The sequence below is a fragment of the Saimiri boliviensis genome, chromosome 21 (assembly GCF_048565385.1).
Source record: "Saimiri boliviensis isolate mSaiBol1 chromosome 21, mSaiBol1.pri, whole genome shotgun sequence".
Lineage (NCBI taxonomy): Eukaryota > Metazoa > Chordata > Mammalia > Primates > Cebidae > Saimiri > Saimiri boliviensis.
This window is the reverse complement of record NC_133469.1, coordinates 4,095,573-4,111,968: the sequence shown is the minus strand read 5'-3', so window position 1 is coordinate 4,111,968 and position 16,396 is coordinate 4,095,573. Positions and strand designations below refer to the sequence as shown.

At 49.2% G+C, this 16,396-nt stretch overlaps 2 protein-coding genes across 20 annotated transcripts in view; one reads left to right on the top strand and one right to left on the bottom strand.

The window, feature by feature from the left end:
* Window positions 1–2,170, top strand: part of SMC1B (structural maintenance of chromosomes 1B) — an 83,073-nt gene extending 80,903 nt beyond the window's left edge. For both annotated transcript variants that reach the window (XM_039463154.2, XM_039463153.2), the window contains 2 exons: window positions 304–414; window positions 1,594–2,170. In XM_039463154.2, the coding sequence (XP_039319088.2) occupies window positions 304–414; window positions 1,594–1,695 (213 nt within the window). In that variant the 3' untranslated portion in view covers window positions 1,696–2,170. The remainder of the gene's footprint in view (window positions 1–303; window positions 415–1,593) is intronic.
* FAM118A (family with sequence similarity 118 member A) overlaps window positions 1–16,396 on the bottom strand; it is a 38,676-nt gene that overhangs the window by 3,406 nt on the left and 18,874 nt on the right. For 17 of the 18 annotated variants that reach the window (XM_074391194.1, XM_074391188.1, XM_039463252.2 and 14 more), the window contains 6 exons: window positions 16,129–16,350; window positions 13,375–13,503; window positions 11,049–11,334; window positions 10,155–10,187; window positions 9,133–9,216; window positions 3,629–5,204 (listed from right to left, as the gene is read on the bottom strand). In XM_074391194.1, the coding sequence (XP_074247295.1) occupies window positions 5,185–5,204; window positions 9,133–9,216; window positions 10,155–10,187; window positions 11,049–11,334; window positions 13,375–13,503; window positions 16,129–16,350 (774 nt within the window). In that variant the 3' untranslated portion in view covers window positions 3,629–5,184. Of the gene's footprint in view, window positions 1–3,628; window positions 5,205–9,132; window positions 9,217–10,154; window positions 10,188–11,048; window positions 11,335–13,374; window positions 13,504–16,128; window positions 16,351–16,396 lie in introns of those variants that run through there. The other variant, XR_012515506.1, reaches the window with a different exon arrangement.

Sequence of the window (16,396 nt, the reverse complement as noted above, 5' to 3'; positions counted from 1 at the left end):
CCTCAAAAAATACTTTGAGTGGTAGTTTCTTTTGTTACAAAGGCTGATTGCCTGTTCACATCACAGTATCTTAAGTTGGAGCTTTATTCTTTAACTAAACTTTAAAGTATTAGATCATACGTTTAATTCTCATTTTAGAATCTATTTCCATTTCTTCAGTTGTTGTGGATTTATTGAACTATCAGAAAGGTGGATAAGTCCTCATTTAGCTAAACTGAGTAGACTCAGACATGCAGAGTCACTGTCCCACAGCCCAAACAAGGCCTTTCCCTCCTAGAGAAATGTGTACTTTATTTCTTCCAGGTGTCAAGTTACATCAAAGAGCAAACTCAAGACCATTTTCAGATGATAGTCATCTCCCTAAAAGAAGAATTCTATTCCAGAGCTGATGCACTAATCGGCATCTATCCCGAGGTAAAGATAAATTAGAGGGGAGAGGAGTGTACTCACTGTCAACTTCCCTTAGTACCCTGACATCCACCTTTTATAATTAAAACTTCCAACAGAGTCTGAGGCTTAAATGATTTTTTTAATCAAGTAAGATTAAAAGTAACTACTGGTGTTTTCCTTGACACTATATATACATACACACTTTTTTTTTTTCCTGTAAGGTGTTTAAGTGTGCATGATAGTGACTATAAATATATATATATATATATATATATATATATATATATATATTTTTTTTTTTTTTTTTGAGACGGAGTTTCGCTCTTGTTACCCAGGCTGGAGTGCAATGGCGCGATCTCGGCTCACCGCAACCTCCGCCTCCTGGGTTCAGGCAATTCTCCTGCCTCAGCCTCCCGAGTAGCTGGGATTACAGGCACACACCACCATGCCCATCTGATTTTTTTGTATTTTTAGTAGAGACGGGGTTTCACTATGTTGACCAAGGATGGTCTCGATCTCTTGACCTCGTGATCCACCCGCCTCGGCCTCCCAAAGTGCTGGGATTACAGGCGCGAGCCAGACAATATATATTTTAAGTGAAAAAAGCAAAGGAAAAATTGCAGAACAGTAAGTAGGATAGTTTTGTTTTGTGAAATAGTCTGTTAATTTACATAAACTATTATACTTATTTCTGTAATATTTCAGTGTTTTAAGCAAAAACGAATTGTGCTGTGATAGAGCAAGGAACCATTTATCCTCCAAAATATCAGAGGACAAAACAAATTCATTAGAAGTTCCAAGTTGTATAGTAACTTCTAAAATGTGAACACACCTTTCTCAAGCCATTGAAAATACTAACCTGAACTGATGGAGTAGAGCAACTAGTTCAGTAGAGCACACTAGTTGAGGTCACTTGGTTTTAGACAGTTGTTAGGATTTATTTCCTGCATTTTCTTTTAAGCCAAGATAAAAATTAATTTACCTTCTGTGCCTACAGAATGTTAGGGGACCACCTGGAAATATAACGCATGAGTAATGGAAATTCTCATACCAGACAGTAACAGAAAACCCACAACCAACGTAAATGCAGATGATACCTTTTTAGGTTTAAGAAGATTCCTTTGAATGCAATTCTAGACTCACTAATGGCTCTTATTTGACTTTAATAATCAGGGGAACTTAACTGTCTTCTCTCCATTTTAGTACGATGACTGCATGTTCAGCCGAATTTTGACCCTAGATCTTGGTCAGTATCCAGACACTGAAGGCCGAGAAAGCAGCAAGAGGCACGAAGAGTCCCTCTAGGGGCAGTCGTGAAGCGGCGGCCTGATCACTCTTCAGTTCCCACTCTAATACTCAAACAGCTCCTCCACTGCAGACTTCTGGAGCAAGCAGGACCAGCCTGGGCGCCCCTTAAGAGAACCCTTAGTAGTTCTAGCCAGAGAGGCTGTGGCTCACCTCTTTTGAGTGTTCACACCCCATTCTAGTAGGGAGTTTTCCGTGAGAGCTGGTGTTCAGTGAGTTTTAAAAAAGAGAAAAGGTAGAATTTTGTACTATAATTCTAACTTCTATTTTGAAATAAGCTAGTCTGGTTGGAAACATTTTGAATTCTGCTTCATCTTCACTCTGATCTTGCCTTGTACCCAAGTAATCTCTAAGGGAGCTACTCTTGGGTTTTAAATATATAAGATTGTTAAACTTTTGAAGCTGGATTTTGGGAAATTTTTCAGAGAAACTATGTTAGTATTGAAAAAAATAAAAAAAGAGTTGTAATTTCCAATGTCTCCAATGTAGAATTTTTGAAGCCAAAAAAAGTTTAATGGTGAAATTGAATGATGCCTGTTTCAGTGCAATTTGGATTTTTCTGAATAGAATTTCTGTTAAGGAAATATTGAAGAACAGTTTCTCAAGTGACAACTGACATCACCACTTAAAAACATCGTCATGTGAAGGAAAGCTGCACCTTCAGTACATTTCCATTTCAAAATGAAACAAGACAGGCTGGGCATGGTGGCTCATACCTATAATCCCAGCACTTTGGGAGGCTGAGATGGGTGGACTGCTTGGGCTTAGGAGTTCAAGACTAGCCTGGTCACCATGGTGAAACCCTGTCTCTACTAAAAATACAGAAATTAGCCAGGCATGAGGGGGCGCACACCTGTAACCCCAACCACTTGGGAGGCTGAGGCAGGAGAATCACTTGAATCCAGAGGCAGAGGTTGCAGTGAGCCGAGACTACACCACTGTACTGAGTAAAAGAATCTGACAACACTTTCATGTAGCGAGAAGAATGTCCTCTGAGGGGGATGTTACATCTCACAAAGATTGGGTTCCTTCCCTGAGGGGACTTCCGGTACAGAGAAAGGCTGACCTCCGTGAGCTGCAGACAGCAGGAGACACTCGAACTTCTCCTGTTTTTCTTGAGACAGAGTTTTGCTCTGTCGCCCAGGCTGGAGCACACTGGCACAGTCTCGGCTCACTGCAACCTCTGCCTCCCTGGTTCAAGCGATTCTCCTGCCTCAGGCTCCTGAGTAGCTGGGACTACAGGTGTGCGCCACCATGCCAGGCTAATTTTTTTATTTTTTAGTAGAGATGGGGGTTTCACCATGTTGGCCAGGCCAATCTCGAACCCCTGACCTCAAGTAATCCACACACATCAGCCTCCCAAAAGTGCTGGGATTACAGGTATGAGCTACCATGCCCTGCCTTAAAATGTAACCATTTTTAAATGCAATAGCTCTTCTAGCTTGAGGCAGTAAACAGCAGGGCCAACTTTGTTGTCTCCTGATGTGATGTTTCTCACTGACTCAACTATACACAAGTGCCTTATTGGAGTTGCCTCTAATCTATCGATTGCATTGGAATAAACTTACATTCCGTAACGAGCATACAACAGAACGAACTGTAGATGCATCCATGGGGTACAGCAACATGGCTGCATCCTCCAGCACAGCACGCAAAGCTTTTCTTAAAATGGGCTGTAACAAGCTTTCCATCCTAGTGCATAGCATCCTCTATGCTTGTAGTTTTGCTACACCCTGTGTCTGGCCAGCTCTCAGATTCAGATATTCTCTGATTGCAAAAAAAAAAAATCATTTATGTTTGCTCTTTAAAACATTTAAACACATTCAAATAAACATTAAATTGACTTCACATTTGGGTGGCAACTCGAGCTAAAAATTCTCATTAAGTACATTCTGGCGAGCCTTGGCGTAACTAAAACACTGAGCACACAGGGTTGAAGTGACCATTTTATTTATGGCCGGAGTGGCATAAAAGATGCGTTTTCCATGCATCAAAAAGAAAAAAAAAAGTCTCGGGCAGGTCTCTGGGCTCTGTCCCTATGCATCCTATCCTTCTGTTTCCTGTTCTTCTGTACCTTCTCTGTACCTGTGTGAGTCATCAATGGGGAGTGTCACAGGGCTTGGTAAGAAATGCCACATTGAAGTGACCTCAAACTGAAACCAGGCAGGGCTGCCTGTTTCCAAAGAGAACCCTCCACTTTAGTGCCGCTCATACCTCACCACGGAAGCTCTGCCAGGTCAGTTGGGGAAGCTCTCTGGGCCCCAGCAGAGTGCCCAGCACAGCTGTTTCATGGGAGTGAACCCTGAAATGGTTTCAAGTGTTGCAGGCCCCTCCCAAGTTTTGCCTCCCTCCCTCTGTGCAAACTCCCTTAACATGGGAAACAGTAACAGAAAGACTGCAGCTTACCGCAGCGAGCCAAGACTTGCACAGCTTGGAATTTAGTGTTTGAAACCTGGTCTCGTGCGTCCCTTGTGCTGTCCTGGTTGTGAGTCCCGCAGTGGCCCTGCACAATGCTGGCCTGAACTTCTGAAAAGGGCCTCCAGCTCTTCCGGTTTCACAGTTCTTAGCAACATCAGACCTGTGTTTCTTTGGAACATAAGTTACTAAAACGACCTAATTCCAAAGAAGCCCTTTTGATCCAGGTGTTCTTTCTAAAAACACCATTTTCACGAGTGGATTCATTCTTTACAACTTAACAGTGGAACAAACATACCTTTAAAATGTTTTCTATAGTGACATGTTTCCACATCAAAATTATAAAACGTGTCTATTTCGCCAGCGCAGTGGCTCACGCCTATAATCCCAGCACTTCGGGAGGCTGAGGCAGGCAGATCATCTGAGGTCAAGTTCAAGACCAGCCTGGCCAACAGGGTGAAACTCTGTCTCTACTAAAAATGCAAAAATTAGCTGAGCGTGGTGGCAGACACCTGTCACCTCAGCTACTCGGGACACTGAAGCAGGAGAATCACTTGAGCCCACGAGGTGGAAGCTGCAGTGAGCCAAGATCACGCCAGTGCAACCCAGCCTGGGCGAAAGAGCAAGACTCCGTCTCAAAAAAAAATTTTTTTATATGTATATATATATATATATTTTTTTCCTTATTTTTAATTTGGTAGCTACGGTTGCTTGGACAGTCTTGACGCTCCCCTTTTATTAGGAAAAAGTACCACCTTGACAAAAGTGCGCCTGTCAGACGGGAACGGGGACAGCGGTTTCCACCCCTTCCCACCGATTACGGCCCCGGAGGTAGCTGTCCATCAGTCTTCGCAAAGTCCACCTGAAGTGTGCCCGTGTCGCCTCCTGCACGGGTCTACACACGGGAGTCCTCTCACCCACCCTGAGGGCCGCACCCCCATGTGGCGCGCTCGGTGTCTGTGAGTGTTTCGCAATCAGATCCACGTGGAGTTCTCCGTACATTCCTCTTGGTTTGGGCACGGTGGTTACAGAAGGCTGGTTTTCAAGCTGCAAGTTTTACTGGCTTTGAGTATTTCAAGACCCTCCAGCATCATCTGTTTAAATAAAAGAACAAAATTCCAAAGGGTTAAAGTCCAGCTAAAAAAAGTTATTTACAGATTTCTATTTCAGAAACTGCTTTACAGTTGTTCTTACGTGCTGAAGACTGAAAATCCCTCTAAAATGGAAACCAGCCGCTAGCTGGAAATGGCCTTGTGTAATTATCAATACCATCAGGGGATCAAGTAAGCGATGACATTACATTTGCAAGTATCTGTGGGAACTTCAGTCCTTGAACACGGATGCTCTTTTCTTTCTTAGTGGGCTGAAGATGGGGCAGTCTCGACACGCAGTGAGCGCGCCTGCTGAAATGGGAAGCACGAGCTGTCGGCTGCTCTGGGCTCTCCAGGCGTGGCTTCGCTCTCGCGTGCAGGACAAGGCTTTCTGTGCGACACGGGCCAGGGGCTTCGCCCTGAGGAGACGTGACTGCCTGGGGAGAGCTGGGGCTGCAGTGCAGGGGATGGCGTCTAGGAGCACAGCTCTCACGGGCACTGAAGGCCACACCCGCCCAGTGCTCTGTAGCAAAGTCGACCAGGCAGGAGGCCCTGCACCCGGTGTGCGCGCCAGGCAGAGGTAGGCCACGGGGCGGGGGACAAAATCTACGTGCACACAACAGAAGAAAGCCAGTCTATGGAGGAAAATCGCCCGGGCCTTCGTTCTTGTCAGCAGGCACCGGAGAAGCCCAGGTCAGCAGAAAACAAAACTAGGAGCCGGAAGACAGCAGTGGTGAAGAGCCGCCTTCCCGGAGGAACGGTTCACAGAACACCCGTCTTGTTGTTTTTACTTAGTTATACACGGTTCTACCAGCTGAACTCACGATCCAAATATTTGCAAAAAGATTTCAAACAGTTTGATCCAAAACACCATCAAAATCGAATTCTCTAAAACGCGTGTGCCCCCAAGTGCACTTGAAGTTGTCTAAAACTTTGTTTTACGTGGAGTCTCCCTCTGTCACCCAGGCTGGAGAGTGCGGTGGTGCGATCTCGGCTCACTGCAACCTCCGCCTCCCTGGTTCAAGTGATGCCCCTTCCTCAGTCTCCCAAGCAGCTGGGACTACAGGTGTGCGCTACCACGCCTGGCAATTTTTGTGTTTTTAGTATAGATGGGGTTTCAGCACATTGGCCAGGCTGGTCTCAAACTCCTGACCTCAGGTGATCTGCCAGCCTCGGCCTCCCAAAGTGCTGGGATTACAGGCGTGAGCCACTGTGCCCAAGCGAAGTTGTATAAAACTAAACGAGAGGATGCCAAGTCTGCGACAGCTGCCCCTCACAGCTCTTCCACAGGACCACACCAGCTCACTCTCACCTTCCCTGCCCCCTGGACCGGCAGCACACTGTGGCACCCCCACCCCCTGCCGCCAGCCCTCCTTGCGCTGTGATTCACTCTGAAAGTGGCCCTTTTACAACTGCCTTGTTTTTTTCAACTCAGTTTGCATTCACTATGAATCTTTGTAACATGTACTGTTGCACGTGGTCCCTGTGGTGCTGAAGGGCACACAGGGACACAATACTGCTCCAACACACCCACTGAAGGATTTCAATGTTCAGTGAAGAGGTAATTGAGTAAGCTGGATGCTTCATAGCTCTCAGAAATTTTCGGTGGACTGCTATATAGGTATTTAAGAGTGTTTTACTTGGGGTTACTTATATAATAAAATATAAACTCCTGTTGTATGAAAATCCTTTCTCCCAACGTTTTCAGGAATGTAGCAGGATCAGATAAGAAGGTGGACTTCCGTCTCGAGAGTTCTCACAGCCAAAGGAAGCAGATGCTGAGAAAGGGTAACTAAGAAAATCAGAGCTCTCAGAAACAAGATCACAGGCAAAGGAGAAATGTAACCCAAGGACTAGAGCATCATCTGAGAATCCCCCAGGAGGTATGAAAAAATGAGTATTAAGAGACATCAGAGAAAATGTACAAGACAGTGGAAATCAACCCAGGAGATCCCAACTAGGATCCTAGAAAGGAGAGAAGCAGACTGTTCCAGGAGAAATGGAAGAAGAGAACACCCGCGTAAGGCAGGCAAGAAAGATTTCCGCCCTCATTCTCACTGAGTATCTGAACATCAAGGGAAAAGAAGATCCTAAAAACTCCCAGGAAAAAAAGCAACAGGCATCTTCAAAGCACTGGGAACCAGGTTCCCATCCGACCCTCTTCACAGGAAACCTGGTCTTCAGACAGTGGAGTCCGGGGAAATCATACCCAAGGATCCCAAGCCCAAACCACCGCCGGGCATGAGGACGGCACAGCCGCCTGCAGGCACGCGGTGCTCAGGAGGCGACCCCACGCCCGGGTCTGCAGAATCGGCCTCGGGAGGCAGCAGCAGGCCGGACCCGGAGCAGGGAGGCCAAGAACCAGCGAGCGCCGGGCCTCCGTCTCCAGGACGCAGGGCCGCTGGCGAGGCGGCCGGCCGGGAGGTGCCCGGGAGAGGCGGGCGGGCGGGACGAAGAGAAGGGACACACGTTTAGAAACTCTTCTACTCAGCTCTGGAATGCACACATTTAAGAATATTGGAGGCCGGGCGCGGTGGCTCAAGCCTGTAATCCCAGCACTTTGGGAGGCCGAGGTGGGTGGATCACAAGGTCGAGAGATCGAGACCAACCTGGTCAACATGGTGAAACCCCGTCTCTACTAAAAATACAAAAAACTAGCTGGGCATGATGGCGCATGCCTGTAATCCCAGCTACTCAGGAGGCTGAGGCAGGAGAATTGCCTGAACCCAGGAGGCGGAGGTTGCGGTGAGCGGAGATCGCGCCATTGCACTCCAGCCTGGGTAACAAGAGCGAAACTCTGTCTCAAAAAAAAAAAAAAAAAAGAATATTGGGAAATGTGATTTTTTGAAAAACAAAGGGGAAGGAAGAACCTAAGAATTCCTCAAAAAGTCAGAAGTGACACACATCTCCAGGCCGCGGCGAGAAACGGTAAGAAACACGAGAAGGCGTGTAAGGAACAAGCCACACTCGGCGCTGGCGTCGAGAACGCGTCCAGAATGCGCCACTGGGGCAGGCGCGGTGGCCCCGGGCCCACGGACACGGCCACGCGGCGGCCGGGCGGGGAAGAACGCGGACAGCGTTTCCGTCAGGTCGGCGCTCTTGCTTTCCGGCTTCCACACACCACAGACGGACGGGGGGTCTCCCTTCCCTTTGGTCCCGACCCCACAGAGACGGGCACAACACAGAAGCGGCGGGTTCTAGGGCGGGACACGGAAGCGGGGGCCCGTCCAGCGCGGGCTTCAGTGGGAAGCGTGGCTTAAGTATGTTACGTAAAGGATGAGAAGGGACACACGGCACCAGCCGCACCTGGCAGGAGGCGGCGGCGGAGGGCGCAGGCGGAGGGGCCGGCCCCAGCCAGCGAGGCGGCCCTTCCCGGCTCAGCAGAGAGGCCTATTCAAACTCGCTGTTTGGACAGCGTTCAGTCACTGAAATCCTAGCCTGTCACAGAGGCAACAAAACTCAAAGGATTTAAAGTGGCTTTCTCCAGAGACCTGGGTGGCATGAACCAGGCTAGTGGTCACCCTGGGGCCGGGGAGGCTGCAGAGTGGCAAACGGGTCGTGGCATGGCTGCTTCCAGAACTGGGTGTGATTGGATGCCAGAGTTCACTCTGCGGAACTGCACTGAGCTGACCTGACCTGATCTGCGCACTTTTTATTCACCTTCTGAAACTTTCCGTTTTGGAGAGAGCACCCTTCTGCCTGCCGCACTCCCGTGACATAACTAATCAACAGACATTTCCCTCTGGGGAGCTGGAATGGGGTTGGGGTGACAAGTCACGTTCTCCGCCAAGCCTCCCGTGCCCTGTGGCCCTGACAGAGTGTATGCACCTCCCACTCGGGCCTGGGGCCTTAGGCTGTGGCACTGCCCCCGAAGACGCCTGCCAACAAGCCAGACCTTAGGCAGCTCCCCACAAAAGGAAAGCCACAGTACCAGTATCTGGTCGTCTGAGTTTTTTTGAAACTTCAATTCCATTCTCTTCCGACTTCCTCTTTGCACAGTCCTGGCATGTTTTACCTGGAAGAGGAAACTTCGTAAGAAGCTTGTTGATTTAGAATCCACCCGCCAAGGCACAGTCGTAGATGCGGCCTTCCTGAAGCACTGGCCAAACCAACGTTACCCCGTGCTACAGACGGTCTCCGCCACATTACTGCTGCTTTCAAAAGAAACCACGGTTCCCAGAGTCGCATTTCAGAAACCCACTATAATAAAGATGTCCGTTCACACGGGCGTAGCAGGCAATAGGAAGCTGACTGCGCTGCTCTGATACTTCCCGCACCACCAACACGGATGCGATGCCAGCGGCCCCCATACCGAAGCGCATTTTCTCATCGGTGAACGCACTGGGAAGATGGGCCTCCGCACCGCCGACAAGGGCCCCTTTTACCCAAATGACTCAGCAAGAGGAAAAACACCTGGTGCCCACTTCACACACAAGGGGCGGGGTGGGGGGTGCACGCGGCACTCACAGCCACTGAGTCTTGTTAATTTATAAACGGACAGAATTGAGCCCCGTGAGAAAAGTATTCACATTTCAAATGAGTAGGAAATACAAAAGATTCTGTGTGAAAGCTCAGACCCCTGCAATGAGAATTTCTCAGGAGCTGGGTCCTTCTAAGGCACGGACGGCATCTTGCACCACACGGTACCACACAAACAGAGCCTGCTGTTCCAACTCCCCTGTCGCTCTTGCTTCTAGGGCAAGAAATTATTCTCAGGAGCCAGCTGGCCCACGTGATTCGGCTGTGCCCCCTCCTCAAAGGGATGGCTTTTCGTCTCTTGGTGTGGGAGGGCCATGCTAAGGCATGCCGATGTATCATCTTCAGTGGGGCTGTCTTAATACAGGCTAATCATTTAACGTGAAAAACAAATGTTTATGATTTTACAGTGAGTGACAGGAGACAATGGCGTGTGTAGGCAAAACACAGGCTGGCGAGAAGAAAGATCTGCTTTACCCAAGAATGTAGTGCTGTCCACTCCATCGGCATCTGGAGGAGAAAGAAAAGCAGTCAGTGGAGCCGAAACGCCAAAGCTCGTCCTCCTCAGGCAGCTCTTGCTCCAGTGCCCAGCCTGGGATGCAGTGGCCTGATCACAGCTTGCTATAGCCTGGAACGCCTGGGCTCAAGCAATCCTCCCACCTGAGCATCTCACATAGGTGGGCCCACAGATGTGCACCACCACACACCCAGCTCATTTTTTTAAAAATGTTTTTTGTAGAGACCAGATCTCCCTATGTTGCCCAGGCTGGTCTTTAACTCTTGAGCTCAAACAATCCTCCTGCCCCAGCCTTCCAAAACGGTGGGATTACAGGTGTGAGCCACCAAGCCCAGCCTGGAGTTAAAGTTTAATTACAGACTTGTCACTAGGACACCAATCACTTCAATCTTCTAATTTTAAATTACAGAGGCAGTTTGAAAAAATAATAACAGGAAGATTGGTGAATTTTATGGGTATGTGAATTACCTCAAAAAGAGAAAGAAACAACTAAAAGAGCCCTATGAGTTTTGTACTTGAAAAGTGAAGACAGGCCAGGCGCAGTGGCTCACACCTGTCATCCCAGCACTTTGGGAGGCTGAAGCAGGTGGATCACCTGAGGTCAGGAGTTCGAGACCAGCTTGGCCAACATGGGGAAACACGGTCACTACTAAAAATACAAGATTAGTCGGGCATGGTGGCACATGCCTGTAATCCCAGTTACTTGGAAGGCAGGAGAATCACTTGAACCCAGAAGGCAGAGGTTGCAGTGAGCCAAGATCATCCTATTGCACTCCAGCCTGGGCAACAGAGTGAGGCTCAAGTCTCAAGGGAAAAAAAAAAAAAAAAAAAAAAAGTGAAGGCAGAATCTGTACCTGGGCTTCGCTGTCTGCAGATCTGAGTGGCAAGGTCTTGCACATATCCTGGAAAATAGTCAAAACAGTCCCCGTAGGATACAACTTTGATTCCATGCAAAAGCATATCTGCCTGATGCTTAAAGAAATGGTCTTCATTCTCCTTCAGCACAAGCATGTAGTGCTCCAAATCCACCTTATTCGGCACAGAGTAAAGAAAGAGGGCCTGGAATATCTGATCACGAAGGGTCTCTCCACAGCCCACAAACAGAAAAGACTTGGTACGGTATAAGTTCTGGAGGACTTCCTAGAAAAAGCCAATGAAGAAATCAGGTACTCATCTGAAAGACAGCAAGAGCTTACGACTAACCAAGTCACACGCGTGTGCTTTTCAATCACTGCCCCCGACACGCTGTTCCCAGGGCCACACTGAGGAACATGGAAGGACAGGATCCTCTCCCAACATGGCACTCAAGTCACCCCACAGCAGCAGCCTGTGGCGGCAAAAACCAAAGCTGGGCTGAGCCCGCGTCTCCCCACCTGAGCTGGGGCACCTGGTCTTTGGCTGAGGTGGGCGGCAGTGCGCACGCCCCTTGCAGCAAGGCCAATCCATCGCCCACCTCGCCCACCCGCCAGGGCAATCACCCAATTCAAATTTTCTCAAATTAGGTACAACTTTAAATGACTAAAACATAAATGGGGACATTCGAATGTTTTCAGTTCAGGATTATGCACATGCAACACCCTAAAACTAATGTCTACCTCAATGGGTCATATGTGGGAACTCCTGCAGGGGCTGGGAGGGGGGGTCAACAGGAGAGGGTACTGCGAATGAGGGCAGGAGAGCTGGGGAGGGGATCAGTGACAGGGACCGAGGAGGTGGATGGGCACAGGGAAAGCAGATTGTGTAGGGTCACTCAGGCAAGCAGCAGAGACTCACCAATTCAGCTAACCAAATACCTCAGAGAGACTCAATTTCAGCACAGGTATTTCCTATAACCAAGCAGTATTAATTGTGCAACTGAGAAGCATCTGCCTAATCACTCATCTTACTGACACCTGCCACAGCATGACACAGGCCCAGGCGGGAGCCCTGAGGAACAGAACACCTGGCTGTGTGCTCCCGTGGGAATCCACAGAGACACCAAGTTTCTCAGTGCGTAACAGAAGCACGCTGTCCACACTTCACCGTGTCCAGGGAATCAAGAAGGCCTCACAGCCGGGAGTGGGGGTGCACACCTGCAATCCCAGGTTCTTGGGAGACTAAGGCAGAAGGATCCTCGGGCCCAGGAGTTCAAGGCTGCAGTGAGCTTTGATCATGCCACTGAACTTCAGCCTGGGCCACAGAGCAAGACCTTGTCTATTTAAGAAGAAAAAAAAAGCCTCATAGAGAATGAAGTTTTATTTACTTTTATTTTTTTTTTAGAAACGAGGTATCACTCTGTTGCCCAGGCTGCAGTGCAGTGGTGTGATCCCAGCTCACTGCAGCCTCTCCCTCCTGGACTCCAGGGATCCTCCTGCCTTGGCCTGACAAAGCGCTGGGATTACAGGCCTGAGCCACTATGCCAGGCCAAGAATGAAACTTTAAAACTACAGGAAGGAGCTGGGCACAGTGGCTCATGCCTGTAATCTCAGCACTTTGGGAGGCCAAAGCGGGTGGATCACAAGGTCAGGAGTTCAAGACCAGCCTGACCAACATGGTGAAACCCCGTACCTACTGAAAAACACAAAAATTAGCCAGGCGTGGTAGCGCATGCCTATAATCCCAGCTACTCAGGAGGCTGGAGGAGGAGAATCACTTGAATCCAGGAGGTGGAGGCTGTAGTGAGCCCAGATCACACCACTGCATGCTAGCCTGGGCAACAGAGCAATACTCCAACTCAAATACATAAATAAACAAACAAAATAAAAATAAAACTACAGGAAGGAGAGCAGAGCATTTCAGACCAGAAGATGCATGGAACAGAGAGAAGTGGAGAACATTCTAGACTGCACAGGGCCCTGTATGTCATGCTGAGGAGTTTCACTGTATACCTGGGCAGGTGAGAACCACAGAACGGCTGGGGCTTTTGGAGAGGGTAAGGTCAGACCTATGCTTTTAAAGGAATCATAGATTCCTTCCTCCAGCAAATGTTCGCTGAGCATCTATTCAACATGGAGGCACCATGCAGGGCCCAGAGACAGAGAGAAGAAGAGATGCGGCCCCTCCCTCAGCAACCGTGTGAAGGAGCGACCTGAAGGAGCGGTGGCCTGGAGCCCGAGATGCCCCTCCGACTGCAGCCAAATGGCCAGGGGTCACCACAAATTCCCCAGAGGATGCACCAGTGCTAATTAGGACGGACCCTACCATGACTTCCGGGTCCTGGGTGACATCTTTATACCCCGACGGATCCAACACCAGCCCACAGGGGTCTGTGTAGAGGCCGTGAATGTGAAGGACGCCGTACTTGATGTGTCCTCTCGCCCACTGGAGGACCTGTCAAGAGTCAAGACAAAGGAAAACGTCCTTAAACTATTACAAAGAGATAGAAAGTATTTCAATTCAATTCACAGTTTTTAAGCCGATCTTGGAAAGAATCAGAGATGCTTCACTTCAACCATTACACCTTCGAAACCTAAGAGAGACTCGGCTGTGAGCGCCAGTCACTCCCGCCCCGTGGCAGAACAATCACGCCTTCAAAACCCGAGAGAGGCCGGGCGCGGTGGCTCACGCCTGTAATCCCAGCACTTTGGGAGGCCGAGGCGGGTGGATCACGAGGTCAAGAGATCGAGACCATCCTGGTCAACATGGTGAAACCCCGTCTCTACTAAAAATACAAAAAACTAGCTGGGCGTGGTGGCGCGTGCCTGTAATCCCAGCTACTCGGGAGGCTGAGGCAGGAGAATTGCCTGAGCCCAGGAGGCAGAGGTTGCGGTGAGCCGAGATCGCGCCATTGCACTCCAGCCTGGGTAACAAGAGCAAAACTCCGTCTCAAAAAAAAAAAAAAAAAACCCGAGCGAGGATCGCTGTCAGCATCAGCCATGCTGGTGCCATGACAGCAAAAGAGCTGCTTCAGCTGGGCATGGTAGCTCATGCCTATCATCCCAGCTACTCAGGGGGCCAAGGCAGGACATTGCTCGAGCTCAGGAGTTCAAGACCAGCCTAGGCAACAACATGAGAACCCCATCTCAGGAAAAAAGAACTTATTTAAAGACAGACAGTTACACAGAAAGTATCTTTTTTTTTTTTTTTTTTGAGACGGAGTTTCACTCTTGTTACCCAGGCTGGAGTGCAATGGCGCGATCTCGGCTCACCGCAACCTCCACCTCCTGGGCTCAGGCAATTCTCCTGCCTCAGCCTCCTAAGTAGCTGGGATTACAGGCACACACCACCACGCCCAGCTAGTTTTTGTATGTTTAGTAGAGACGGGGTTTCACCATGTTGACCAGGATGGTCTCGATCTCTCGACCTCGTGATCCGCCCGCCTCGGCCTCCCAAAGTGCTGGGATTACAGGCTTGAGCCACCGCGCCCGGCCAGAAAGTATCTTTAACACCTGAGATTACAGCAAACTGTTAAAAGTGATTACTTTAGGTGCGTTATGAGGATTTTCACTTCTAAGTTATATATTTTAATTACTACTATTTCTGTATTACTTCTAAACGCCCAGAAAATATCTGTATCACAAATATATCACACATATATATCACACACACACACTCATACACACACACATATATATGAAGAAAAGTATTTATCAAACGGCTAAGCACATTCCTTTCCGTTCAAGACGCAGAACGCTGGACCTCATAAAGATGCCCAGCAGGTCAGTGTCTTCTTCACCCCACGGCCTGCACAGCAGCAGGACAACGGACACAAACACCGAGAGCCCCGCCGTCATCACTGGGCACTGAGCCAGCTGGCAGTTCTGTTTATGCAACTGGCCATTCATTTCCAGAGACAATGACCACAGCAAGCCTCAGCCGTGGCGACCGTGTGGCTCAGACACAGAGAGCAGGTGTCTATCCCATGGCACTGCTGGCAGGAGTAGATGCCCTGCCCGTATGCACCGCGCAGGGCAGGAGGGGACCAGGGGCTGCAGCTGAGCCCAGCCCTCACACTGACACCGAGAGATCATCTCTGTGTAATTGAGTTTTTGTCCAGAGCAGGGCCAGGGCCTCCTCTCACAAGGCAGCCCAGACAACACAGGCGGCAGTCTCAGTACGAGGAACATAAGCGGATGCACAAAGGTCCCAAGCATGTCATAAAAGAAATATCGACAGTCACAACGAAACCATGCTCAACCTTAAAAGAAATCAATGTTTAAATTTTTCACCTATCAAATGGACAAAGTGTATTTCATTTTGTTTTTTAATAACACCATGTGTTGGCAAGATACAGGAAATGGGTACTCCATACACAGCCACTGGGAAGGCATGCACCACCATGCCCAGCTAATTTTTGTATTTTTAGTAAAGACAGGGTTTTGCCATGTTGGCCAGGCTGGCCTTGACCTCTTGGGCTGAAGGGATCCACCCAACTTAGCCTCACAAAGTGCTGGGATTACAGGCATGAGCAACCACGGCTGGCCTCAGGTATTTCTTATACAGCAGCGTAAGAATGGCCTAAATAAATTACACTAGGAGCTACGATTGTGCCACTGCACTCCAGTCTGAGCAACACGGCAAGACCCTGTCTCTGAAAATAAAAAATAAAAGCAGGAAATATGAAGTCTTGAGACGCACAGAACACTGGCCCGTCGTTTCCCAGCGGCCCTGGGGAGAGGCCAGCTCGGCCTTTTTAGTCCTAGCATCTGGCTTTCCCGTGGAGCACAGTATTCCAGAGGCTGCCAGTGTGCCACCTCCCATTAGTACTTTTTTTTAGGATAAAGGGTCTCACTCTGGCACGCAGGCTGGCTGGAATACAATGGCATGATCATAGCTCATTTCAGCTCCTGGGCTCAAGTCATCTTCCCAACCTCGGCCTCCCCAGTAGCTAGGACTGCAGGCAGGCTCCACCACACCTGGCTCCTTGATTATTAATTCACTGCTATACAGTGAAAGCTGCTTCTAACCCACGGAGCTTCCACACACGCACAGCCCACCCGTGCCCCCAGCCCATACCTTCGTCTTGTCCTTCAAGTCCAGAGACTCCATGGGCTTGTTCTGCTGCTGGCCAAAGATCTCCAGCAGGTTGTCGTAGTTGGTGGTCAGGACCATGGTGCCCCTCTCCATCAAGCTGAGGATCGACTGCAGCACCAGAGGGTTCTGGATGTGCTGCTCCAGGCTGTCAAACACCTCCATCAGGCAGTCCTGGAAGAAGTTGGGCTTGGTGTCGCCTGTGCGCTACGGAAAGGTGGAATGAGAGTTTCAAAAACATCAGCCCCAACAA